This window comes from Lontra canadensis, unplaced genomic scaffold (genome assembly GCF_010015895.1).
Source record: "Lontra canadensis isolate GAN:19392208 unplaced genomic scaffold, GSC_riverotter_1.0 scaffold82, whole genome shotgun sequence".
In the NCBI taxonomy this organism is placed as follows: Eukaryota; Metazoa; Chordata; class Mammalia; order Carnivora; family Mustelidae; genus Lontra; species Lontra canadensis.
This window is the reverse complement of record NW_022631076.1, coordinates 1,008,086-1,036,010: the sequence shown is the minus strand read 5'-3', so window position 1 is coordinate 1,036,010 and position 27,925 is coordinate 1,008,086. Positions and strand designations below refer to the sequence as shown.

Here is a 27,925-nt window from a genome sequence, read left to right as displayed (position 1 = left end):
CGGAGCTCCACTGTAGAAGATACGGGGGTGGGGTAAGAGGGTGGGTAGAAAGAAGAAAAATCACTCCGCTCCCTGTCATTTCATGTCCTGTCACTTTGCTCATTTCACTTATTTATTAGAATATAGATGAGAGAGAAGCACACACAGGAGTGTACACACAACAAAGCCCAGATTATGTTAGAAATTGGCAGGTTGCAAGCACTGAATCTGGCAGGTATAACCCCAAGGAGAGGTGGGAGTGGACACAGCCGAGCTAACAAAGATTTCCATATCAGAAGGAGGGGAGCCTGTTCAGGGTTTTCCATAAGACCCGGTATATGAAGTTGGGGGCTCTATATTGTGGTAAAGAGCAGGGACTCCAGAGCCAGACTGTGTGGCCACTGCTTACCAGCTCCGTGACCTTGGGCAAGTTTCTTAAGCGGCAGCCGATGGTTTCTGGCACGTGATAGGTGAGCCACACATTAGCTTATTAGTCTTTGCAAGTCTTGAAGTTCGTTCCCAGACTATGGCTGGAGCTCTTCCCCCAGCAGACTTGGAGTCTACTGGCCAGAGACGTGATGGCGGCCAGAGGATGGCCAGTGCGGAAAGGAGACCAACCAGGATCTACCTGGGGTGCCAGAGCTCATGCCAGGGCCGTTTTCATGGAACCTTTATGAAAAGCTAGTTGGTGTCCTGGTGTAAACCTGTAGAACCTCTAGTTCGGACTCGCCACTCATTGAAATTCCAAGAGTGAGACCACATTGGGTTTGATGGAGTGTCTTGACGCTTGCTTGAGCAGTGTCCCATTGGCTAGCCGGGCAGGAAGACGGACTGCTAGCTTCAGATGCCCCGAGATGTGGGAGGAAGAGCTCTCAGCAGGACACGTGCCAATGAAATCAAACATTGGGCTTCTGGGTAATTAGCTTCCCTTCTCCCCAGTATCCCAATCATTCCCTGACCCTGTTCTGGCTACTAAAGGTGTACGTTGTGAATTTCTTCAGGGTATGGAGGTCTGTTCTTCAGTAGCTGAGTTGGGAGAGAATCCAGGTGTATCCTCACTTTTTTTTTTTTTTCATTTATGCATATACTCTGTTTCTTAAATTGCTTGCAAAAAATTTTGATTTTAAAACTTCTCCAGAGAAATGAGATACTTATCTTGAAAAAATTACTCTGAAATCTTGAGAAATTCAGACAGCTGCAGGATGACACAACATTTTAAGAGACCATCCATGTCTGTGGTGTGGCTGGGCAGCTTTGTGGCAGGTGTCGGGTCACTGCAATGCCAGGCTGTGCCCCAGTTCCATGGGAGGTGACGGCCTCTGTCCTCTTCCTTCTCCTGAAGACGGAAACAATTGTAGGGGCATATCTGTTCTCCTTGGTCTGTGTCCCTAAGCTTGTCCTGTATGAAGGGGAAGACCTCTCTGCAAACAGAAGTGTGGAGGAGACTTGCGTGTCCGGGTGTTGCACGGTATGGGTGATGACACACTGTACCCTCCAGGCAGCCCACTGCCCCTGATGGGACAGCAGCCTGGCCACACCTTCCCCCTTGCGTGGCTGCCACCTGCACCATCTTGTGCATTCGCCTTCTGTCACTGAAGTCAAGGTCGTCACTGTCCCTGGTGCTGCTTTGTTTGCCGTGACACTGGGTCCTGAGTGTCCTGGTGGACACTGTGGTAAGGACACGGTGTCTGTGACTCATCCCTCATTGCACAGTGACCCAGAGAGTCCAGGAGCAGAATGCTTTTGAGCAAGTGCTGAGCCTTGCACGCACCTGCATGGTCCAGCCCCTCGGGCTGCCTCATCTGGACAGCTTGACCCCCCTCAGCCGTCTTCCTCCCCTGGCATCTTCTCCTCCAGTCACTTCCCCTTCCAGCACTCAGGGGACCTTTCTAAAATGCAGCCCCTGCCAGTCACACCCCCACCCCGCCCTGTACCTTCTCTTCCTCCCCCTGTCGCACTCTCCCATGAGCCTCAGCCCAGCGCCTCTGCCTACACACCCCTCCCCTGCTGCCCCCCTGCGAACTCTTCTTCAGGACCCTGCCTGAGATGACCCATGGCAGACGAGTCCCTCCCCCAGTGGTGTTCCTGCAGCGTCTGTCTGTCTGTCTGTGCCTTCAGTATGCAGCAGCAGGTGGGCCATGTGGTCCCGATCAAGGCTTGCCACGAGCCAGAGATGCGCACCAGTTTCAGAGACATGGTGAAAAGAATGTAAAAATGCTTTAGTTACACGTCGGAATGATATTTTGGGTGTGTTCGGACAACTACGATACAGTATTAGAATTGTTCCTGTTTTTTACTTTTAACTCCGATCATTAGAATTTTTCAAGTTCTACGTGTGGCTCCCATTCTGTTTCTGTTGCCCAGGGCTAGTTAGTTTCTCCATGTAGGGAACAAGGGCACCTTGTCTCTGGACCCTTTAGGAGTCCCATTCTGGGTGTCTAGTCCCCAGAATTCTTCCCCATAGTTTCCACGTCTAGAGTTGATCGGACCAGAAATTCAGATCGCTGAGTGCTCCTCGTGCAGGGAGCTGGGATTTCCGGGCCCTGAAGTCTGCTTACGTGTGGAGCAGGGAGAGGACTGGACGTTGTTGAGCTGCTGCTGCCCACGGAGGAAGGAGAGGACACTGTGCACCTCTCAGCCCCTTCTCAGCAGCTACCTGCAGCTGCTGGGAGTCTCTTTGGGTCCATACACAAGCGCCGTCTCACAGCCGTTGGGACGGGGTGGGGCTGCGCCTCGATGAAGGCCCGGCCTGGCCTCTCCGGCTTCAGTCTTCACCAGCGCCATACTGCTAGGTGTTGTTCACTCCTTCGATTTCATGTTCTGAATGTTGAGCCAAGTGTCCTTTAAAAGGGATAATCTTGGTGCACCTGGGTGGCTCAGTGGGTTAAGCCGCTGCCTTCGTCTCAGGTCATGATCCCAGAGTTCTGGGATCGAGCCCCTGCTCGGGCTCTCTGCTCAGCAGGGAGCCTGTTTCCCCCTCTCTCTTTGCCTGCCTCTCTGCCTACTTGTCTGTCAGATAAAATCTTAAAAAAAGGGGGAGCGGATAATCTTCCCCATCACACATTCCTCCAGCATGATTAAATTCTGCCTGCCGTCCCAGTGCGATGTCACAGGAGTCTCTAACGGTCCTGGTCCCGTGGGTTTGCCCTGACTTCTTGCTGGCACAGAAGTCTTGTTTGTTGTAAATAAGAGCCGGCATCTCTAGGACACACTTTTCTGTCCCAGTGAAGGCAGGTCTCATCCCTCAACTCAGAAAACTGAATGGCGGAGGGGCGGGCAATGTGAAAGTCGAATGTGTTTCTTTGAAAAAATATCTGAACTTGGTTTGGTTTTGTGTTCTGGGGCCTACCTGGTGAGTTCTGGCAAGAGCACGGGCATTCAAGGAGCATCCCGTGATGGCACGTTCGGCTTTTTAGTGGGATGCCACTCGACCGTTTGACGAAGGAACCTCTGGGACCTATTTTTGAAGCCATTTACCTTGACAGCCAGAGGCACCTGGGGCTGAAACATTGGATTTTGCAGTGTGGGGCGGGTGGAGGCTGGACTCACACCCTCTGCAGAAGCCACAGCCATTCTGTCTGCATGGCCAAGGCCGATGTGTGGGGCAAGTAGAGGGAGAAGCAAGCTCTTGTGTGCGGTGGCACAGCGGGCTTCATGCTTTGGTGAGGAGTAGACCGCACCTGCCACTAAGTGCGGCTCGACACTCAGGTGACTCTCCAGACATGACGCTATCCAGTTCAGATATTTATAACATTTTGTCTAAAAGTGTCTGTAAAAGGTTCTGAAGCCATTCATTATTTAGATCATTCATACCACATACTTCCCAAGTCACTCTAAAAATAGAACCCGTTTCCCCCATCGGCTGAGTTCCGGTGCCAGAGTGCGGGCCGTGTGCTTTGGAAGGAAGGGGCAGATGGGGATGTCGCATGTAATGGTTCGGTGGGAAAGCAGAGGGTTAGGCTCCTGGGTGGCTCAGTCAGTGAAGCGAGTGCCTTCGGCTCAGGTCATGATCCCAGGGTCCTGGGATCCAGTCCCACATTGGGCTCCCTGCTCAGCGGGAAGCCTGCTTCTCCCTCTCTCTGTCTGCCACTCGCCCTGCTTGTGCTCGCTCTCTCTCTTCCTCTTTCTCTTTGTCAAGTAAATAAATAAAATCTTTTTTTTAAAAAAAGGCCAAGGATTCTTTTTCTGGGTTGGTGTTAGAGCTGTGATGTGTACCTTAGCTCATAAGAGGCAAAAATCTAGTCATGCTCTATCTTTCCTCCCAAATTCTTTTTCTGTAGTTTGTGTTCTGATTCCTCTGTATGTCTCTTCCATTTGTCCTGAGAAATTCTAAATATAATCTTCCTGGAAGTCACTGCTTAATAATTTCTAGGATAAAACCCCAGGCAATTGGTGTAGTACCGAATGGTTTCTGCTTAATGTAGTTTGAGAGGGTTTTAAACTTTTGATCTTGAGGCCAAAAAAGGAAATTTAGATCATAACTTAGTACACATTCTTAGATGTATGTAACAGAAACGGTTTTCTTGAATCACTGTGTTCATGTGAGGCACTCCTGTTTCCTGTCTCGTTCTCCTGAACTTCTAAAAAATGCTTCTCCTGGGCTGCCAGTGGGATTGCAGCTCCTGTGCCCTGGGCCCAGTTGGTTAAGTGTCAGATTCCTGGTGTCTGCTCAGGTCATGGTCTCAAGGTCATGAGCTCAAGCTCCATGTTGGGCTCTGCACCCAGCAGGGAGTCTGCTTGAGATTCTCTCTCATTGTCGCTCTTGCTTTCTCGCTGGTGAATAAGTAAATCTTAAAAAAAATCACTGCCCAGAGGTACCTGCGTGCACCCTTCTCTTTCTTCTGGTGCTTTTTTCCCCACACAGTGTCTTCTCTCTCTTCCGTTTGCATGTGACACGCAGAGTCCCAGCCCTGTTCTCACTGCAACCTCTGTGGTACTCCTGACGTCACGTCCTTAGATGCGACCTTTAGCTTCTAACCTAAAGACTGAAAGTCTCTGTTGTTTGTGTTCTTTGAGAAGTTGACTCTCATTTCTTTAGTGAGGGCCACAGAGCCTGGTGTCCACTTGACGGCCGGCAGCCCAGGCCAGTGTGCGCGGGCAAGCTTGGGAGACGTCCGAGGGCCGTCCTAGGGCTTCACCAGAGCTATTGTCCTGGTCCCCAGGCTTCAGGTTCCAGTGGCATTCACATGGGTGGCAGCTTCCCTCTCCGTGGCGATGGCACACACTAGTCCGTTTCCTTTTTATTTAAATGGGGAGAGTTATTTTAAGGAGGGGGGAGGACAGTCTGTAAGATAGTTAATCATCGCCTAGTGGGCAGGCTCCAGGACCGCGTCTGGTATAGTTACTTCACGTTTCCAGTAATGGAATATAGATTTTTGCTGCGCCTTATCTGACACGTTTCAGGGGCTCCATTTGGCCTTGTCATTACGTTGGAAAATAATTTGGTGGCTTGTCAGAAGGGAACATTTGTAACCGTGTTAGTAACCGGCACATTTTCAGCCTCTAGAATAGCATGACAGGTAATTAAGGCTGGGATGGACAGCAGTTACTTAACACTTAACAGTAAGCACAAGGAATGCCCGTGTTCACTGTACACACTGAAACCGGTTTGGCTTTGTAGGCTCTCATAGGTGACTTGCTGCTTGCAGGAGATACCTGCATAGTAGAAATTAGGAAAATTGATTAATGTATTTTCATAACATTGGTGTAAGATGTCATCCTGTGGCAGCAGGGACGTCAGGAAGCTGTGCTGGCCTTAACGTTGTCTGTGCGGGGCCCATGGGTGGGGGTCCTGCCACAGCAGCCCCACCCGGGTGTCCTTGAGATGGCCCTGCTTCTCATCTTGCCATAAAGACCACGAGTAGGCTCTCTGAACCCCTCCTAGCTATCTTCTGTGGAACTGAAGATGTGTTATAAAATTGGTGTGTTGTCATTAACCTAAACGCTTTACATTTCCTGAAGTTTCTATGGTTCTGGCAGCAGTGGGCTGGTTTGAAAATGCAGATCTCACCACACTTTCCGTTTGGTGAAACCTTCATGTAAGCCTGTTTCTTTTAACCTGGTGCTGTTCCATACTTTTATTTTATGTTCAACCTGTTTTCTTTAAAATCTGGTCTTTCTACGGTCACCCTTGGTGCAAACCGGAGAGAGCCTTCAGTCTGCTCTGTGGGCGAGGTTGCTTCATCTTTGGCTGTTTCAGAAAAGGTGTGTTCCGTTGAGTGCAAAGACCTGTTCATGTCCAAGTGCAGCTGCTGAACCTGACCTCAGGCACGCCAGGGGATCAGTTACCTGCCCGCCTGAGGAAAGCAGAGTCCAAACAGGAGACACTGTCACAGAGAATGCCCCACAGGGGCATTTTCATAGGACTCCACCCAGTCCTGTCACACTGCTCTCATCACAGTCCCTTCCCGTCCACATTGTACTGAGCCAGTGTCCCAGGGAAAAGCCCAGAGCCTGTGCACAGCCATGCCTTCCCGCTGGTTACTGAGCCATAGGATGGAGTACTCATTTGTAGCCCAGACTCTAGAACCAGCCCGCCCAAACAGGGCTACTTTGGAGAGGTCCCACACGTCTCTGGTCTCTAGGTTCTGTGAAATGAGCATCATCGTAGCGCCCACCTCCTACAGATTAAGTGAGACTAAGAGTGGCCCGAGCGCGGCACCTGCTTCACTCCTGTAGCCCTTTAGTGGCAGGTGCCTGGGCCAAGCTGCGGGCCCTTGCCAGGTTAGAACTCTGACAACCTCTCCCCAGCAGCAGAACTTGGGTAGTGGGTGTTTTGTAAGTTTTTATTTAGATGCATTGAAGTTAATAACTGAGGAGTAGCATTTCAGAGATGGGAGGGTATGGAACTCCTTTAGGTAATAAGCCTATCTTCTTCTGATATGTTTTGCCTTCATTGGTGGCAGCAGGGGACGGGGGCAGGTGGCAGTACCACTATTTATGTAGACGTCCAACTTACCGTTCGTAGTCAGCACACCTCTGGTTTTTGATCATGGAGTTAACTACCATCCCCACTAGCAACATTAAATCAGTCAAATGGAGAGTGGGAATGCCCCCATCACTTTGGCTGGTGAAGATGTCTGCCTTTTCTGGACCTTCCGCTGATGGCTGCTGTTTCAGGTCTACAGCATTAATTGGCACCTGTAGCTTCACGTTAGATGTGGTACCTCCACGGTGGGTTGTAGCAGGTGCAGCCAGGAAAATAAAAGGAAGGAGAATCCCGTCGGGAGGATTGAGGCTAGTCTCATGCTTCCTGTACACCTGGCCGTTGGTAGCTGATTTTTTACTGTCCTCCAAGCATCACTGACAGGAAGCAGGTAGCTTTCTAGCTAGTAGGATTTTTTTAACTACCTAAAAGGCAGTCCTGAGCTTGCAGCAGATCATTCCAGTGAATCTCATTCGTATTTCCCAGATGCTGCTTTATAAATGCGAGAAGAGAGGTTTTTCAAATACATTTAAAAAGTAGTTTGTGTAAATTAGAGAATTCCTCAGTAAACCAGGGAAGAGTGAAAATAAGAGGCCAGGATTTGGGGTTAGGAGGTCTGGATTCTCTCTTGGGCTTTCAGGCTGGCTGTGGGACAGGTCGGATCACAGAATTTCCCAAGCTTTTAGGCATTTGAATGTGGTAGAAGCAACTACGTGTGTTTATGTAAGGGTAACAGACTTACACCCTGGGGTTACCTGAGTGTCAGAAGCTCTGATTCAGGCACCTTGCAGCAGGGCATAGAGGCAGCAAGACCTGTCGGGTGCCCTGTGGTCCAGGCCAGTGACCCCAGAAACCTGAGTTACGACTTCCCAGGGGACTCCCAGAGTCTGGAAGGGGGCTTGTGAGCTCCTCCAAGTGAATGTCATCCAAGTCTCAAGTCAGAAAGATCTATGCTGTGTGGTAGCACAGAGGCAGGAAGAAGTATGTTACGGCCAGAAATTAACCAGCAAACTAATCCATGAACTTGGATTCCAAAGTAGCGTACTTACAAGATTGAAAGCTTGAGGGCCCCCCCCACTTTTTTTTGGTGAGAAGTAATTTCTAAGATTTATTAATCACTAGATTACTTCACTTTCCCTGGACTCTCAGCTCTCAGGAAGCTCTTTACAGCACTTAATAAATACTAGGGTGTTCCCAACATTCCATTACTGTCTTCTCTATAAACTGGGCCACCTGCGACCCCAAACCCTGTGTGGTCCTGAGTATCCCTTCCCTTACTGAAGGCATGCTCCCCAGTTCCAAGACTTGATTTGTTTCCATTCAGTTGGGTAGCAGCCGCCCTACAGGGCTGCCGACTGTCACCACACAACACTGTGACAATACCCGGGACTTAGGTGGCGTCTTTCATCCATGACTTACCGCAGAAGCGTCGTATTAAAGAAACACTAAACACTTAAGATTGTTGATACTCAGTGGAGAGATGGGGACACTAACTCTTCGCTTTCTTCTCCACAGACGCGGGACGACTTCCTGGGACAAGTGGACATACCTCTCAGTCATCTCCCGGTAAGGACCGTCAACCTGTTTCGTGGGGCATGCTGGGAGCAGTGCTTTCTGATTGTTTCCGGTTGGGTGTATTTCAGAGCAGTATTTCCTCAAGGCAACTTCAGAGCATGCTGAAACGAAGAGCATGTGCTCAGGCCCCTGTCCCTTTCTAGAAAGTGGTCCTTTCGGGGGGACAGGAGAGAGCTTAATTGTGAAAATCAGGCGTCTCTAAATCATCCACGTATCCCTGTCTCCATCACCAGCCACTGCCTCTTTTGGCCTTCCTTTTGTCACATCATGGAGTAGCTCCCTTTCTCTGTCACACCCTCCTCCTTGTCATGGAATGTCTTTACTTTCAGATTCATCCTTTGGGTCTGATCAGACATTCATTCCCATTGTCTAGAATTACAAGTGTGTTTCTCGGGTTACAGCCGTATAAGCGAGTGCTTCCCAGATTCGGCTGTATGGCTTTGCTCAGGCAGCATGGAGCCACAAGTGACAAGTTCACTCACTGTCCTGAGTGAGCTTGTCAGCTGCAAGCACCCATTCCAACTTGAGAAATTACACTGAGTTAGCGGACAAGGTGTTGCTACTGTTCCTACCTGCTCAGATGAGTAGCAGAGTTTGGGGGGCTTTTGACCTATAACTGAGGTGAAAGGTGTCTTCCGCATGCCCCAGAGGCAGTATAGGGAGGAGGGGAGACAGGACCCGGAGGCCTTGGTGGAAGGCGGATCAGCTCGGGGTTTTCACTTTGTCCCGTCCCCCATCGTGGCCCTTCTTCCTCTGGGCATCACAAAGTGACTCAAGTAGCATCACCTAGGGGAGGGTAAGTCCAACGTTTCTGCCTTTCAAGGGCATTTTATTAATTTTTTTAATGCTTCATGTGAGCGAATGCTTAAGTAGTCTATAAACTAAAATGACTTAAGCCACCTAGGGGAAGTCTGCCGCTGTGTTGAAATCATGGCTCTTACCGTATGTTAAGTACCAAGAAAGACTGCGTCTTTCCCAGGAAGCTCAGAAGATGTGTTGTGAAGGCATGAGATAGCGAGCAGCGGATTCTTACTTACTCAGGGGAGCTGTTAAGGAAGAAAGGTTTCAAGCATATTCCCTTCCAAAAAAATCGGAAGCAAAACTGATACCATTAAAATATTTTTGTTTCTGTCTAAAAACCCGATGCTCCAAGGTACTCATGGAGGGTGACTGTGTGTGCGTGAGACCGGCTCCATGAGCCATCAGAAACCTCGTTATCCTTCTAGAGCCCCGTTGAGCGGATATGGAAGTCACAGTGTTGGCGACATACACCTCCGTGTCTGGGGGTCTTCTGTTTCTGCTCTTCAGTTTGAAGCTGTCATCTCACATTTTGAGGCAGTGAGCGTTGGCCAGTTCTTTTGTGGGTATCCCTAACCAGCCACCCTTTTCCCTGACATAAAAACGGACTCTCGGCCAAGGCAGATGATGTACTAATAGTCTCTGAGAGGCGTGAGTGGGATCTGTCAGGCAGCCTGCTCCGACAGTCCCGGGTTTGAGCGAGGGAGTACACGTTGGTTTTGAAAGGTTGGGTAGAAGGGGCACCTGGGTGGCTCAGTGAGTTAAAGCCTCTGCCTTAGGCTCAGGTCATGTTTTCAGGGTCCTGGGATTGAGCCCCGCATCAGGCTCTGCTCAGCTCTGCTTCCCTTCCTCTCTCTCTGCCTGCTTGTGATCTGTCAAATAAATAAATTAAATAAGTAAAATCTTTTTTAAAAAAAAGAAAGGTTGCGCAGGACTCACAGAGGACAGAGCAGTGTTGCTCTCCAGAGACGGAGGCCGTAGAGGGAACAGTGCTGCTTCGGGTTTGGGTGGAGGCAAGAGTGAGCTTTCAGCGGAGGAAGCGGTGAGGGGGCTGGAAGCTGGAGTAGAAAGCGGCCAGTGAAAGGAAGTAGCCAGTGAGTGCCTGGAGGGAACTGAGAACTTCTCAGTGACCTGAGCCGGGGCACGAGGGAGCGCCCTGCTTCACATCTGCGCGACGGTGACCTTGCGTGGAGTGCAGCAGTCTCCTGACTGACGATGGGCTGGCTTTCTGAGCCACTGAAGTCCGGGAAGTGGACCACAGAGGAAGCAGGAGTGGACCAAGGGTGCATCCTTCACCTTCCACGTGGTGGTGAGACGCAGCGAGCGTATTCTGAGTGGACGCAGCTTTTTGGGCTTGGGATTTGAGGGGCTGCCATGTGGAAGGTTGATCATACGTGAGGGGAGCTCATGGGAAAATCACACAGTGTCCTTATATTTTGGGGAACACAAGTGTGGCTGGGAGAAATGGATGTCAGCATTTGATTGTGTTTTGTGGAGTCAGGGGTGGTCGCTCTTGATAGCTACATGACCATCGTCGAGGCAGATTATATATGGCCTAGAGAGGCAGTTTTTGTCAACATCATCGAAGTTTAGGTTAAAGAGATTAGGAAAATTATCTCCTTAGCAGTGAGAAAAGACAGGGAGAGCAGTAATGTAGTACTGTGGTGGTAAATTTGCCATTCCCGAGCCAGGTGAGCCTTTTCGAGGTTGGAGGTGTCTGGGCTTTGATTATTAACCTCATGCAGCCCCGTTAGCTGATGGAGCATGCGCTCCTGCACAGCTGTTTGCTCTCAGACGTGATCCAGGGTCCGCGAGGTCCAGGCAAGCAGCTCCCCCTCCCGCAGCCCGGCATTGTCACTCGTGACAGCAGCCACGTGCGCTGGCTGAGCCTTTGAAATGAGGCTAATATGGCTAAAGAGCTGAGTTTATCATATTTATTTCAGTTTATCATTTATTTATCATTATTTCAGGTTAATTAATTAAAATTTAAATTTAAAAACTTTGCCACATGTGGCAAATGGCACCATATTGAATGACACATGGGAGGGTGAGACCGAGTGTCCTGGCTTGGGTAAAAAAAAGTAGGATTCTGGATTCCCCTTTCCTCAGATAATAATTCCAGCTGTTAGAGGGGTTCCCAAACCCCCACCGGTTTTACGTAGTGATTTATCATTTGTTTTTTTACCCCCTCCCTGAGGCTTTTTTTTTTTTTTAATTCTACACGTCAGATATACTAAGAAAATTTAATATAGGTCATAATAAAAAGCCCAGATGTTTGAAATTATAGAATTTTTTTTTTGTTATTTTTGTTATTTTTTGAAATCCATATTAACAAAATACCTCATTGCATTTGCGTTCATGTGCATGTGTGCGGACAGACACTTATTTTTTTTTTTCGCAGTTTAATTGCTCTGTGCATTTATTAGCTAGTATTAATGCAGCAAGGAGGGAACAACAGCTCACAAACACTCTACACAGTTTCACAAGACACATCGCAGGGAAAAAAGTGACTTTTTAAGAATGATCAATGGTATCCTAGGGTCTTGGTGGATGCATTCTTGGGGGAGGTGGACCTCTAATTCCTGGTGGAGGGGGTCTCATTCCTGGAGGGGGCATGCCTATTGGCATCCCTCGAGCAGGGGGAAGCTCAATTGGTGGTCCCATGGGGGGTCTCATACCAGGTGGAGGAGCCATAATGCCTGGAGGTGGTGTTGCTCGGCCCACAGGAGTGGGTGGGGTCCCCCGACCTGGTGGGTATTGAGTTGGGGCTCCAGCAATGCTGGCAGTAGCAGCAACTGCAGCAGCTGCTATAGTGCCTCTTCCCTGTGGAGTCATTACCTGTTGGGAAGGCCCCCCAACCCCTCGCACAGGGCCTGCTAATCCAGCAGGAGCCTGGGGAATTGGAACACCAGTTGGCACTCCTCTGCCAGCTGCCCTGCCAACCCCAGGACCTCCTGCAGCTCCAGCAAGTGGTACCCGAGCAATTCCAGTATCTTTGGGGGGTGGTCCTTCCACAGTCATGGATACCAAGTTCTCCCCACGTAGTAACACCAGACCTAAAACACGCTTTTCTTCACGCTCTGGCTGCTTAGCATTCTTTGGCTTGATCTTTCTGAATTCATCACAATCACAGAGGATCAAGTTCATATGTTTGTCAAAAGCCTTAAACGTGCCAATGAAGATTCGGCCATCTTGCAAGATACATCTCATTCTATAGTCAATGTGCTGCAGCATCTTGCTGCTCTTTCCCACAGTCATGGTTGCTGTTCCACCAAATCCAGTGTCCACAGGAAGGTTTCAGGATCCTTAAGACCTAAGGGAAGGCTACAGATAAAGGTATGACGCAGGTTCTCCTATAAACAATGCAAGCTTGGGGCAGAAGCTTCAAACAGTAGATGGGAGCCTGGTTTTTTTCACTTGGAAATCAGCTACCTGGATGTTCCAATAACTGCTTTAACCACCTCTCGGTGTCTCAGCTGAGAATGCCTGTCTCAGTTCCGCCTGGAAATCCACCACAGGTACTTGCTGCTGCTGAGATCTCCTTGGGTACAGCTGACACTCTTGGTTGCTCAGTGAGGCTGTCCTCCTACGTTTGACTTGGACTTCGACCTCTGGCACGTGCTGTTCTGTAGTCCGTCTCAGGTGTAAGCGGTCCCTGGCCTGCTCCATCGCGCTGCTACCCGCTCCTCAGAACAGACCGTCAGGCATCTCCGGCGACCACTCCACTCTGCCCAGACACACTTATTTTTAAGGCATTTTATTTTATTTTATGACTTTTTAAACCAAGAATGAGGCATTATCTTATTGCCACAAGGTACCACGAACTTGTATTTCTTTTAAAAATAAATCCTGTCTGTCTTGATTGTGGTCTAAGAGGTTGCCTTAATTTCAGTGAAGCCCTTTTCTAAGTCAGGAGCTTCATGGAGAAGACCCAGGACAGCATAACTAAGCTCAGTGTAATCTCTTGTGATTATTACATTATTTTTGATAATTTAAATCCTATTTTGTGTTTCGTGTATGTTTGAAAAATAACTTATTTTAGGCCCAGCACTTGATGTGAGTCTGCTGAAGGACCTTTGTTCCTTGCTGAAATTCTAGAGGCCTGTTGGCTCCACTGGCGAGAGTTGGTGTTGCCGTGTAAAACCTTTTAGGATCTTAGGAGTGGCTTGCCTAAGCTGTCTATACTAGGCAGCTCTCATTGGACTGACCCTCCCGCCGCCTCGCCGGAAGTCTGGAGGGTCAGAGCAACCCTTCCACTGGCGCCCATGGGAAGTCACAAACGCCTCGGCATCTTGGACCTGGTGCACGAGGGTCCTCCCTGGTCCCCTGCCCGGCATCGGGTCCCTGGACTGCGGCCTCGCTGGACCCTGTGGGCTGGTGCGAGGGGCTGAGTTGGCATTCTGCCAGGGTGACAAGTGACAGAGGCACTCGGGAGAGGCAGGGCGGCAAGGTGCACCCCGCGGGCCAGTGTCACCACCTCAGTTCACCACCACAGTGGCCAGAGGAGGCCCGTGTCAGCTCTGTCCTTGTCCCCTAACCAGGAAAGGGGAAGGGTGGTTTGTCTGAAAGGAAGTAACCTTGTTTCCCGTTCTTCTGATGGTGGAACCCTCTGTGCTTTATACCCCTCAGATGCTTCTGGAGGGGGAAGCAAGTCCTTTTGGACCTGGGATTTACTTTTCATCCTTCCTCGGCCCTCAGAGTCCAGCTTTATTCCTGGAAGAAAACATGGGAAGGAAACAGGACACGAGCTCGGGACTGGAGGGACGTCTACGTCCTTTGCTCCCATTCTAGATGAGCCCCTCATCTTCCATACTTCTTGTCCGTTTTACTTCTTTTGAGGGCAGGAGTGAGGAAGAGGAGAGGGTAGATAAGGTTGGTGGTCCGACCTTTGATGCAGATCTGAGAATTCAGAAAACATCAGTTCATGTTCATGGGAGTCTCCGAAGGTCAGGTTTTAAAAGCTCTCTCCAGAATTGTTGGGCCAGACCCGGGAGATGGGCAAGTCGCCTTGGTGACCTTAATAAGCTAGTAATCCTTTCTGGGCCTCTGTGTTGTCACCTGTAAAAGGAGGGCGGGTGCAGAGAGGACCCCGGGTGTCCATCCTGCTCTGGGAGGCCACATCGTCACTGCCCCATGGCTCAGTGAGCAGAGGCACAGATCACCAAGATAACATGAGTGTCACCTGGGAGACTCAGGCCGCAGGGTTCGCTGGAGGTGTGCAGAGGAGGGGAGACTCAGTAATTTAGGAAGATTCCCCTCCCAGCCTCACATCTGTATGGCAGCCAAGACAGAGCTGCTCGTCTTGTTTGTCTGTTCCCGAACGGGGTGGGGTTTGCGCTTGGGTCAGCTCAGCTGTAACCCAGCTGCAAGGCCTGATTGCGCTTCAGCTACCGTTTTTCCATCTGTTCCTGAAACGCGGTGTCATGGTGTTGAAAAAGTTCATGAGGTTCATGTTCACGTTTTAGGACTTCAAATTTTATGACTTGCCTTTACTAGTTACTTAGAGGCAAAATAACTCCGAGGCTGGTACTAACAGCAGATGGACATCTTCTGGCAGGCACTTCCCTCTTTCACTTCTGTGATTTTCCTGGACTCCTCCTTCCGTAGTGTCACCCCTGTCCTTGGAGCCCCCAGCCCCCCCACCCCACCCCATTCAGCTACGAAATCTCTGTGTGCCTGGGAAACACGCTGGGGTGAAGAGAGCTCTTCTAAGAACATCAGTTTCTCCTGTTGTCATCAGGTGCTGCTCGGGGCACTGAGGGTAGCGTTTGGATTTCAGTTCTCGAAGCATGGTCGCAGTGGTGGCGTTGTTCCGGGTGCCTTGGCCGTACTTGAAGCTAAGTCAGATGATGAGCACCTCTTTTCTTTTTACGGCTGGTCGCAGGGTAATGGTTCCCTCTCGTGTGTAGAATTCAGTGTCCCAGAGCGTAGAGGGGCCTGACACCATTTGTCTATGCCCTGCATTTGACAGATGAGGTTACCTGCGCCCAGACAGGGAGGTGACTTGCCCAGTGATCATGGGTTGGCGGCAGTGCTCGGCCACACCCCGCATCTCCAGCCTTGATCTGTGAGGTAGTCAGGGTTCTGGGGGCAGGCGAAGGGGGGGTCTAGTGTAAGGCTTGCGTGCTGTTGGCGGTTGCATCCAGGTTTGGCGTCTAGCGTCCCAGGAAGTCTGCTCGCTTGCAGTTGCCTACAGAGAGCTGTTCTCCTCGCAGTGACTGCGGTTCTTCAAGGTGGAAGTGCTGTCTGTCCAAAAGGTTTTCTTGGGAATGTGTGGTGCCCCGGAACAGGAGGCAGCTGTGTGTTGGAGACGGTTTTTAACCAGTGCTGTCCTGGGAATCTCCACGGGGCTTTTTTCCAGCCAGTAGGATCTGGTAGGACCCTGAGTAATGCCAGTAAGAGTCCTGTCACTCTTAAGGCGGTCACCATCTTGTTCGCGTGCAAGAATTTCCATGGAGGTGAATTTTCATTTTTTTTTTAAAGATCTTATTTATTTATTGTAGAGAGAAAGAGAGCATGAGAGGGGAGAAGGTCAGAGGGAGAAGCAGACTCCCCACGGAGCTGGGAGCCCCGTGCGGGGCTCGATCCCTGGACTCCGGGATCATGACCTGAGCCCAAGGCAGCCGCTTAACCAACTGAGCCACCCAGGCACCCTGAATTTTCATTATCTAATGCCCTGCCTTTTATTGGAGAACATGGAGGTGGCAGTATTCACAAGTGACATGAGAATGAGAATTAGCTGCTGGGGACAAATGGCCAGCACGTGTGAAGTGTGCTGGGCGCCCTTGCAAGGACTTCATCAAACCGACTCGGTTGATTGGTTCACAACAACTCTGTGAGATCCTGTTACGGCCCCAGTTTTTAGATGAGGTCACTGAAGCACAGAGAGGTAAGGGACTTGCCCTTGGCCGCATGGCTCTGCCAGTAATGAGGCCAGGACACAGACTGGGAAGTCTGCCTCTTCATCTGTGTGGTGTTGGGCATTTGAACTGGAGTTGTGTGGACAAGTTCACTTTCAGGGGAGTCTGTGCAAACTCTTTGGTTTCCTCTGCTCACTGGCTCTTGTGCTCTCTGCTGACCCCAGACCCCCCTCATGCCTGCTAAGGATCCTGTAGTTTGGTTCGTGCAGGATCTTGTAGCCAATTTTCCCAGCTTGAACTATCCTTCCTGCCAGTAGTCCACCTGTCCAGACTTGCCCATTCATCTCCACGTGGACCACACATCCCCAGACCATTTTGATCCCCAAGTTGAGAATCAGCCTCTGCCCTCCACCCCAGGTCCCACGGAATGTGATCTCTCCACATTGGTGAATCTGTTCCACCTTAAGTTAAAGTTACTCGTTGCTACCACGGTCCCTGTTACTCTCAGGGAAGGCACCATGTTGTAGCCACACATCTTTCCCGTGGGTATTGTTCTAAAAACTAGTTGTGGTTAAATAAATGAGAAAAGGAAGAAATGCAGTAGTATTCTTGATTAATACGTTTTCCATAAGAAGTGGTATATATTTGGAAACCTTTTTCTTCAGAAAATGTTTCCAGAATGTCTAGCAGGACTGCCTTAAAGTGGACTGCCCAGAGAGTATAATTGACTTCCTTCAGCAACAGTGAATTTTCATGGCCTTGATCAGATGAATCCATCAGCTGCTCGTACAAGTGCCTGCTTCGTGCCAGGCAGTGTTTCTGCCACCAGGCATTTACTGGTGAGCTAATCCAGGTCTCCGATCTCATGAGCTTAATTCTGAGAGTGATAGATGACAAATTAGTAAATAAGTGATTAAGATCATTTCAGATGGCACAAGGCGGGGGAGGATAACCGGGATGCTCTGATAGAGGGTGGTAAGGGGAAGCAGGTGGTGGCAGTTAGGATGCAGTGTCTGCGCATATGACCTGGGATCTCACACCTGGGTTCCAGAGTGGAGCTCTCCAGCAGAAGGACCGGCTAAGGCAGGATCAGACGTGAGGTGCACCAGGAGAGATGAGGCCAGGATCCTTGGAGCAAGGGGTGAATGGAAAGGCTGGTTCACAGTGACGTTACAAGTAGTTAAGAGCTAGGTTATGTTTAATCTTGTAGGACATACAGGAGAGAATGTTCAGTTTATTGTAAGCAGAGTGGGAAGCGATTGGAGTTCAATGTAGGGAATGACATGAGGTATTTCAGGTATAAATATATACATGCATCCCTCTGATACGAGTCAGTACATCATGATACCATGGTTTGTCTCTTTCACTACAAAAGTAAGTATTTTACCTTATTTTAAAGAGCCTAGGCATTTGAGGCTTTGATACCTACAGTATTTAAAAATTAATGAAATAATAACATTTATTTTTCCAACTTCCTTCTTGCTCTGACCAGTGAATTCGGCACAATGAGTACTGATTTCTTTAAAAAATATCACAGTTACCTTTCCTAGCTTCATGAAATATGCACCAGCAAGAGGCTGATCAATGGTGCTATCTCGAATGGTCTCCATGGAGCGGATAGTCTTAATCAGTTATCTTGGGCTAATGATATGATGCTCCAATGTTAAATGTAAAGCAAAATCGCCTTCACAGGCATATTTTCCTGTTAACTCCATTTTTAGGTTTCTTGGATCACAGGGACAGGAAGGCACCAGTAACCACTGGTTCACCAGAATTAACGAGCATTGAGATTGAGGCCTGCACCCTGTGGTTAGAAATTAGACTTGGCAGTGACGACTATAATTTTGTCATTTGTCTAAGGCTGGGGTTGGCTCCTAAAAATGGGTGTCGATAGTGACATCTAGTGGATCTTGGGTAAAGTTTGGTGACGTATAAAATAATTCACCGTCAACTACGGGGTGAGGAACCAACCCCGTTTTTACCTCCCCATGTTCTAAAACACCGGCATGTGTTCTCTGTGACCCAGTTTGGTATATCTAAAATACAACAGTATCAAGAGTTTTGAAACTTACTCTTTCTTCCTATAGACAGAAGATCCGACCATGGAGCGACCCTATACCTTTAAGGATTTTCTCCTTAGACCAAGAAGGTGAGGCTTCGGGGTGCAGGTGTCCTTCGTGCTTTGTCATTGGTTTTCTCTGAGGAAGATTTTGCATTCTTTTCCTTTTGTGTCTTTTTTTAAAAGTCATCATAAATACGAAAGATGTAACCAAGTCATGTCCTTTATAACCAATTTTCTTCCATTACGCAGTCATAAATCTCGAGTTAAGGGATTTTTGCGATTGAAAATGGCCTATATGCCGAAAAACGGAGGTCAGGATGAGGAAAACAGTGAGCAGAGGGATGACATGGAGGTAAGTTGCAGAGCTGCAGGCCTTCGTCTGTTTTCTTTGCCCAAGATCGTGTAATATTTCATGTAAGACTTTATAATTTAAGGAAATAAAGGTGGATAAAACTTAACTATAGAGAAACGTACATGGGTCTTTGAATCTGTGTTCCTCTACTGATGTCATTGGCTTCGCTTAAAAATAAATAAATTAAAAAAATAAACTTCTCATTTTATGTTACAGCACTCATAATTGAGGAGGCTTCTCTTGACAAAATGCTGTATCCGCATTTTGTGGCCAGGCCCTTGCCTGTGTGAAACTCGGCTCACCCTATTTCATGCTCTTATTTCTTTGGACTTGAGCTTGTTGTAAATTTCCTCAGAGTGCTTGGAATTGCTTCAAAGCGGATGAAATGATTTAGAAAAGCTCTTCCAAGTTTCTTACGCATTTGGCCCACAGGTGATGCATTAGGAAAGCTCTCCTCTAGAAAAGCCATTTTGGAAGTGGCTGTCCAGAGGAATTTTTCTTCCCTCCTGGTGTGGCTAGCTGCCTTTCGTAACTCCCTAGTCCCATGCCTAGATCGCGGGGCCCACCTTCCCCGTGCATGCTTCAGACAGTGCTGTTGCATTAGACAGATTTTCCTGTTCTGAAAATCTGCATTAAACGGGGCCTCTCTGGGGCTTACTTACACATCTGTTTGCAGCTGTGGCATATACATGATACGTGAATTATGTGTTATGGGCTTGTTATCGGAACCCTCTCCAGGCCAAGTGGTCACATTTCCGGGCCGTGTTTGACTTGTGCACGTTCTCTCTATGGGGAGGAGTGAAGCGGGTGGTAGGCATGTATGTATGAACGTTAAGATTTCATGAGCACATCGGCCGATTTTTATCTCAAATCCGGGGAATTTTTTACACTCTTGTAGCTTTCCAACTGCACTAACGCGTGAATGAGTTTAATTTTCCAGTGACTTTACTAGGGGATGTTAGGAGGGAATACTTAATGCCGAAAATATGTGTTGCAAAAATGTAACTCATGACTCTGGTACCATGAAGCCTGTCGATGGGGCAAGCAGCAAGTGGGGAGGGCCTCAGTGGAAAGCCACTCCTGGGTTTCTGCTCTCATGCTCATACTCGATGCAGAGTGGGAGCCTTCCAGGCTTCTGGAGTTGGCCACGGTGCCATCCTGCCTGGGGAGTGATAGAGCCTGGCCCCTTGTGCTGTGATCTCTGGTAGAGCACACACGTGGTACGGCTCGTCGGCCCGGCTCCCTCTTACCTTATGGGGGCGTTGAAAAGACAGCAGTGGTAACGTGACCCATGTCCCTGGCACGGTTCTGCACAGCCCTGTGGAGGCCTTCAGGTCAGAGTAAACCCATCTGCGGAAAGAACATACGGGAATCAACACACTGTGTACGTGTTCAAAGCTGTGTTGCTCTGTACAGTGCGGTCACGTTCAAAGGCAGCACAATTAATTGGTCATTGCTCAGAATTTTTTTTTGAGACTCTTCTAGAATTGACCCCCCCCCCTTTTGGGAAGGTCTTCGCACGTGGCTCATGAAGCCACTGAAGGAGCCAGAGTGCCAGGGAGCAAGGAAGGACCCAGAGCACCCTATGATTGTTTCTCCTCACGTCCACAGGGCCCACCTCAATAATCTTCATTTGCTTTTATTCCACAGCATGGCTGGGAGGTCGTGGACTCCAATGACTCGGCCTCTCAGCACCAGGAGGAGCTCCCTCCCCCGCCACTGCCCCCGGGCTGGGAAGAGAAGGTGGACAATCTTGGTCGGACCTACTACGTCAACCACAACAACCGGACCACTCAGTGGCACCGACCAAGCCTGATGTGAGTACCGTCCCGTGGACGGGAACCGGGTCGGAGGGTGGAGCGGGGTAGTTCCTGGGGGCAAATAGAGTGGTCAGTCCTGGATCAGAGAAAGTATGTGGTCTTACGGGGAGACCGCCTTCATCTTCATTTAGTTAAAGAGCACGGGAGCCCCTCAGAATTCACTTGTGCTAGAGAAGCACCTCTTGCCTTTGTTTCGTGTTCACCTGTTCTGAGTATGAACTAATTCATTTTGTATGTCTTTTTATGTAGGCTCATGAAATAGAGGTTATTTTTCCTAAGTGTATCTTAAAGGTGGTGGTGCTGTCACTTCCCTCGTACTCCTCTTCCTCTCCTGACTAACCCACAATGGAAAACAGCAGCCAGATAGGCTGTGCAATTTTCTCTGAAGTTTTTGGATTTTTACTCCCTTTAATTATTTGATTTGGGAACACAACTTATTTTTTTCCTTTTTGGGAAATTTGTAAATCACCCCCTTGATCTCACTAGACACTCTTGGGAGGGTTGCTAGCTCAGAGTTAGTCATTAATGTTTATTCTGTTCCCTCACTAGCCTCTGGGATAGTGAATTGATTACTGTTTTGTTCACACAGCAATTTCGTATTTGAAGGTAGAAAATAAACACTAGTTAAACCTTAGCTGCATTTAAAAAGGATTTGAAGCAGCTTGCTTTTAAATCATGGTATACAGCAAGACCAAAACTGTTACTATACAATAAAAAGCAAAGCAAAATAATTAAAGGAAGGAAAAGTAAAAACTTTGAAGATTTGAGCTCCCTAGCAGCCAAGACAAGTAGGGTAATTATCAATGAGTTATATAATTTTCAATATATAATAAAAATAACTATATTAAGTGACATCATTCTCTCTTTAACCCAGACTCTGAAATAAATTTGCTAATGATGGTTTTTAAACAAATCTATTAGCAATGTGTTGGGTGGTGGTGTCAGTAAGCCTCTTATCTTTAGATGTTCTAGAGAGATTCTGCTTATGACCATGAGTTGGGAAGGTAGCCAAGAAGTCTAGTCCAGGTTTTATTTAAGTTGTAGATGAATCCAGTCCTTCCTGAACCCCCGGGTGGGTTCCTGTGCATATCAGCTGTCTTTGGTCAGCCCTAGACCCAGCTCATCATTCATAGGACAGTGTCAGCATCCAAACATCCAAATGATGAGCTCTTCTTCTGTTGTGATTTTTTTCCCCAAAGAAATACAAGTGGAAATGGTTTAGTTAATTCTTTCCTTTTTATTTTTTACTATTTTCCCTTGGCTTAATCACCATTGCTATTGTGAAACCGTTTTAAGCCATTTGACTATTGGACACCCCCCCACACACATCAGCTTGGTTGCATGTCGTGATCGGGAATCTTGAATCAGTCTCAGTAGCCGTACCGTAAGGAAGGCGCTGTTATCTTCCTTTGCTGAACATCACTGGACACATCCCATTCTGTGGACCACAGTGTCCTATAACCTCTGTAGAAAAGTGACCACTAGCAGCTCACAAAGAAATAACTAATGGCCATACATACGTGTAAAAAATACCATTATAATCATGCAGACTGAATGAAGTCTGTTATTTTGGGGTAAGTGGAAATCTTTGCTTTTTCTGCTGGCCAGAGTCGTGAGACTCTGATGAGGAAGTTCCTGAGAAAAGACTTCGGATGTTTCTGTAAGCATACCACCGTGGTGGCAATGTCCCAGAGAACTAAACCAAAGCAGAAGAGATCATTTCTGTTCAGAGGGACATGGGAAAAATGCAGCTCCTCATCCAAGGTCAGGTTCACATGTAGTTTAGGGAGTGGTCAGTGGCGTGACTGTCCCCATCCCTGCGGCAGCTCTGCCAAAGAGGGTGAACCAGGAAGGATATCAGCAGAGCCCAGGTGGGGCCCAGGGCGTGCGTCCCCTCCAGTGGGCGTGGCTTCTAGAAAACAAGAGAAGAGTTAGTTTCCACAGTAACCTCTTCATCCTGTCTGAACGGTTTCAGGAATTTGAGGTGCTTTCTCCTTAACTTCACTTGGTTTGGCCAGAAACCCTCAAGCCTTCCAGAATTATTTTAAAGTACTGTTCTGATTAAAAAATAACTACTTTCATAATTCAGTGTTTACAGAATACTGCCACGCTCTTGGGGAGAAAATTGATATTAAGAAGTGTCTTTGTTTTTATTTTTTAATTTTTTTTTTTAAGGTTTTTATTTATTTGAGAGCATGAGCAGGTGGGGGGGTTGGGATGGGGGCAGAGGGAGAAGCAGGCTCCCCGCTGAGCAGGGAGCCCAACAGGGTCTCGATCCCAGGAACCTGGGGTCATGACCTGAGCCGAAGGCACATGCTCCACTGACTGAGCCACCCAGGCACCCCTACAAGTGTCTTCATTAAAAAGCTCGCTCTGTCTGAGGAAGTGAGACCCTGAAAACCCTATGCTAAAGCAGGGAGTTAAGGCCGTCTCAGTGACTCTGGTCTTCCCCAGTTCATGAGGCCTGTACTCCGAACTTGAACCGCCTGAAAAATCTGCGGTGACAGCTCGTTGCCCTCCGGCTGTTCTTGCCGCTCCCGCACCCTGTCTCTTGCCAGATCCCCCACCCACAGCGTGTCGAGTGGCTGGACCTTCCACAGCTGCCGTCTGATCCCTTTCTTCTCCGCCCCGTGGACGTGGTAATGCGCCCCCACCCCCACCCCAGACTGGAACAGAGCTGGAAGGCCCCTGTTCTTCCGGCTGCCTTAGAGGCCAGCTTCCCCGGCATAGCGTGGAGCACACAGTGCTCCCCCTTGCCAAGTTGGAGCTGGGACGGTGTTTTCTTCTCACAGATCCGCCCCTTAAGCGCCTGGCCCCAAGGAGGAGCTCAGCAAAGCGCCTCGTAACTGAATGAATGAGCGCAGATGACTCACTTGGGAAAGTGATCCCAGGCATGCGGCTTAGTGAGCCGTCTAGGTCCGCGTAGGATCCCAGGGTGGAAGGCCGACGGCGGAATGCTCCCAGCTCCCTCCAGACTGAGGGTGTCTTTTAAAGCGCCCCTAATGTTAGAATTCTCCTTGACCCTATTTAAAATGTTAGCTGTAAGCTCTTTACTGTAAAAAAAAAAAAAAACAACCCACCATTTTAGGGGCACCTGGGTGGTACGGTCCATCTGAGCACCGGACAGCTGGTTTCAGCTTGGGTCATGATCGCGGGGTCCCTGGGACTGAGCCCCACGGCAGGCTCCGCACGGGCTTGAGGTTCTCTTGCTCTCTGCCCCTCCCACTCGTGTTTTCTCTCTTTCTCCTCTCAGAATCTTTAACAAATACAATTTTAAAAACATGCTGAAGGAATGAAATTAAGGTTATAAATGAAGATGAACTTGAGACTGAAACAATTCCATTTCCTCTCTTTCTGATATACTTTGTACACCTTCTGTCATAGCAACAACGTTATCCTCGCGCAGTAACTCCTGTACCGGAGTGATCTCACGCAGATCTTCCTTGGCACTGAACTTGATAAGCTGATGGTTTATCTTGCCTTTATCCACTTGTATATTTCCCATGAACTTCAAATGAAGAATATATGTATATGAAGTCAGTGACTGAAAAATACTGAAATAAGTTTGATAAAATATTGGCTTGCCCCCCGTAAAGTCGTTTTTGTTTTAATCTTTCAGCTCAGAAATACTTTTAAACGTTCATCTTCCCATTAGTGACTCTAAATTTCCACTTTCAACAATCCTCACATTCAGTTGCTTAATGATACGCCAAAGACCTTCTTTGTGTGAACATTTCCACTTTATCACTAAAGATGGTAAAAACCCAGGTTTGGAATTTCAAAATCAGAGGTATCTTCTCTGTGCTGTTTAGTTGTTTCTGGTTCACGCCGATTACTATTGTATGAGCCAGTGGGATAAGAAAGATTTGCATAATTGATTTTAGGTGCACCCCCTTTAAAAGTAAGTCCTTCCAAAGCAATGGAATTTTATATACTTCTGAGAGACAGAAAATGCAGGCATCGTGGTATTAAAAGCTCATTTCTTAACCTCTCAGAAGTCCCTGTAGCCTTACAAGTATGCATTAGGACCTGGCACAAAGCACATGCACCTTAGTCACTCATTGTTGACTGAATAAATGTTGATTGGCCTTTCAAGTGAAGATTTAAAATTTGGATGAAACTCTTATAGAATATTTTAAAATAGGCCAGTCATAGGGTACCTGGGTGGCTCAGTCAGTTAAGCTGGTGAGACCCTTCGGCTCAGGTCACGAGGGAGTCTGCTTGAGATTCTTGGCTCTCTGTCTCTCTCTGCCCTTCCCCCCAACTTGTGTCCATCCACCCACCCCCCCTTCTCTCTCAAATAAATCTTTTAAAAAAAATAAATAAAGGCCAGTCATAGAAAGTGAAATTGCTTCCATCCTTATTAAAAAGGGAAAGGATAATGTTAAGATTCCTTTGCCATCTTACCTGCTACTAAAATTTTTTTACATATTTTGGAAAGAATTTCATTCTGGTCATTTCCCTTTCTAAGTATTTTTCTGTTCTGTAATAACTTACTACTCTTTATAATCATTGTGTGTTTTAAGAATTGAATGTTGTGTTAAAAGGACTGTGACAACATAAAATCACAAATGTTGATATTACCTTTTCTAACCTGTCCCACAAAGTGTCTTTTTTTTAATAATCATTTTGTTTTGGTAGTTTCAGACATACATTTGTATCCTTCTGTGTCCCTTGATTTTAATTATTTTCTCTATAGCCAAAGAGGTTTCAGTTTTCTATTTTAGGCTAGTTATAGTTCAGTATAACTAGAAAATACGTGAGATTTTTATTTCTGTTAGAGTTCCAAAGTTTATGTATCGTGTATGCAGGTACAGGAGAACTTAACTGATTCAGATTTTAGTAAGGAATTGTCATTCTAATGCTGATTAGATGGAAGCTGACCATATTACCATGTTTACCAGAAGTTAATGTAAAGATGTTTGTTGGAAATACACTATTTCTGAAATGGGCTTTGAAGGGTTATTTGTTTACTCATTCATAAGGTTTTATTTATTTGAGAGAGAGAGTCAGCATAAGTGGGGGAGAAGGAGAAACAGGCTCCCCGCAGAGCAGGAAGCCCAACGTGGGGCTCGATCCCAGGACCCTGGGATCATGACCTGAGCTGAAGGCAGATGCTTAACCCACTGAGCCACCCAGGGACCCCAGGAGTCACCTATTTATTTGTAGGCAGTGGTATTCACTATTCCAGGGATCCAACAGGCTTTTTATTGGGGTATAGTAAAAGTTAAAGAGTATATTTGAGTATTTTAAAACCTGTGTTATAGGACAAATCTATCAAGAGGTTTCTTGATTAATACTCTTCTCCCAATTAGTCTGAAATAATGTTTTCAAATATTTTGAAAGGTTAACTTGCAATAATCATTTTTTTTTAACTGAATAGGGTGTCTTATTCAGAGAGTTTTGAGTTTTCTCCAAAAAACATTTGGATCTTTAAACTTCTCTAAAAGTCAGCAAGTAGTATTTCTCCCAAACGGTGATTGCCTGTAATTTACTGCAAAAATTTTCAAGATTGAATTGATGCTTTCAGAGCCTGAACTAAGATATATGACCAAAAAAAAGAAGAAAAAAAAAAAAAACAGCACATGAAGTTACAGTGTTCAAATTCCCCTTCATTTGGGAAGTTACCACCTGATGTTTGTGTGAATTTTTTAAAAGTGGCTTAAGAGGGAAAAATATGGTGTCCTGATTCAGAGATTCTGTCAAAATGTAACCCACGGGGGTGCCTGGGTGGTTCAGTGGGTTAAGCCTCTGCCTTTGGCTCGGGTCATGATCTCAGGGTCCTGGGATCGAACCCCGCATTGGGCTCTCCGCTCAGCAGGGAGCCTGCTCCCCACCCCGCCCGCCCCCCCCCGCCTCCCTCTCTGCCTACTTGTGATCTCTGTCTGTCAAATAAATTAATAAAATCTTTAAAAAAAAAATGTAACCCACGGCAACCAAAGAAATTCATGTTGGACCAGGAACACTTCTCTCCAGATCTCAGCTTTGAGTTTGTCGTATTTCTATTCTTTGGCCAGTTGTTAAAGACCCAAAAGTTGCTGCCTTGGCATTGGTAAGTCTCTTCGTAGGGTCATGACCGACTGGCCCCAAGTCTGAGACCGGTCACCTGTCCTTTGAGAAACCTGCCTTATCACTAGATTAAACGGATGGAGGGCTGTGATTTCTCTCTCTCTCTTTTTTTTTTCTTTTTAAGATTTTATTTATTAGAGAATGAGCGGTGGGGAAGGGCAGAGAGAGAGAGAGAGAAGCAGACTCCTTGCCGAGCAGGAAGCCCCATGGGGCTTGATCCCAGGACTCTGGGGTCATGATCTGAGCTGAAATCAAGATGCTTAACCGACTGAGCCACCCAGGCGCCCCAGGGTTGTGATTCTTAAATACTAAAGTACCTTTTGCAGTTTATGCCTGAAAAATACTCAGAGCCGTCACCCCTGATGCATTTCAACACTGTATCTGTTGGATTGAAATGAACCTGCAACTATACTTAGCTGTGAGGGGAAGGCCCCTGGAGAGCACTGGACTGTGGCCCAGGTGCCGGGGACCAGTGCGGGCTCTCCCGGCTCACTTGCCCTTGCCCCCCATCCCCAGGGACGTGTCCTCCGAGTCAGACAGCAACATCAGGCAGATCAACCAGGAGGCCGCACACCGGCGCTTCCGCTCCCGCAGGCACATCAGCGAGGACCTGGAGCCCGAGCCCGGCGAGGGTGGAGACGGCCCAGAGGTAAGCTGGACCCCACGGCCTCCGCACAGCTTATCTTCGTGTGCCCCAGGTTGCTTCCGAGTCCTTGGTTTTGCTCTGGGTAAATGCGGTCTAAAAACGGGCGATCAGAGTCTCCCGGCCCACTGACGACCATCGGGGTGTTCCTTCATTTAGGAAGTGCTTACAGGAGTTGTGTTTGATGAATACATGTGTCTGTGCATTACAGAAGGGAGTGACATTGTTTCTAATAGTGGAAATCTTGATACTTTCACTGAATAATTTACTTTTCCCCCCCGAGTCTGACCGTATCTTACTGAATAACAATGTGGTTGTCCTGTTTCTGTGGTTGAATGAGCTCTGTAACTTGTGTGGGTACCACGAGCTTTCACTGAGCGGTGTTGACAACATCATGAAAGAGATTTATTACCAAGAAGATAGAAATTTGGGTGAATTTCGGAAGGTTTATTATTTTTCCCCTTAAATGTTTATGGTAAATCGCTAGAGGAAAAATTAGGAATTGAACAACAAATGAGCAATTACCGTAACTACATGCAGCCTTAACCAACTCCGTTTCCTTACTAAAAATCCATTCTTTCCAGCCCGTGTGTTAGGAAGAGGATCATTCACAAAATGTTCCAGCGCTCAAATTTGGAAAAGCAAAATTAATGATGATTAATTCACTAAAAGTTACTTAACAGCACTTTTTAATTACAGCTTATAGCATCTCTGCTGTTTTCATTTTGACTCCTCAGCAGTAAAAGAAAATCCCTGAAAATCGTGAATGCATTCCTGAGAACATTTTAACCCATGCATGTAGTCACTCCTACTAGAAGTGATTCACTGCTCGGAGGGGTGGT

General features: G+C 47.6%; 3 protein-coding genes across 9 annotated transcripts in view; 1 reads left to right on the top strand and 2 right to left on the bottom strand.

Moving 5' to 3' along the window:
- NEDD4L (NEDD4 like E3 ubiquitin protein ligase) overlaps positions 1-27,925 on the top strand; it is a 328,217-nt gene that overhangs the window by 243,716 nt on the left and 56,576 nt on the right. For all 7 annotated transcript variants that reach the window (XM_032882412.1, XM_032882408.1, XM_032882409.1 and 4 more), the window contains 5 exons: positions 8,420-8,470; positions 18,225-18,286; positions 18,449-18,551; positions 20,202-20,368; positions 26,957-27,089. In XM_032882412.1, coding sequence (XP_032738303.1) covers positions 8,420-8,470; positions 18,225-18,286; positions 18,449-18,551; positions 20,202-20,368; positions 26,957-27,089 — 516 coding nt within the window. The remainder of the gene's footprint in view (positions 1-8,419; positions 8,471-18,224; positions 18,287-18,448; positions 18,552-20,201; positions 20,369-26,956; positions 27,090-27,925) is intronic.
- LOC116882187 (small nuclear ribonucleoprotein-associated protein N-like) lies at positions 11,663-12,565 on the bottom strand. The gene has a single exon (XM_032882414.1). It carries the CDS (start codon positions 12,533-12,535, stop codon positions 11,813-11,815), a length of 723 nt encoding a protein of 240 aa, XP_032738305.1. The 5' UTR covers positions 12,536-12,565; the 3' UTR covers positions 11,663-11,812.
- LOC116882188 (SNRPN upstream reading frame protein-like) lies at positions 12,707-12,987 on the bottom strand. The gene has a single exon (XM_032882415.1). It carries the CDS (start codon positions 12,944-12,946, stop codon positions 12,731-12,733), a length of 216 nt encoding a protein of 71 aa, XP_032738306.1. The 5' UTR covers positions 12,947-12,987; the 3' UTR covers positions 12,707-12,730.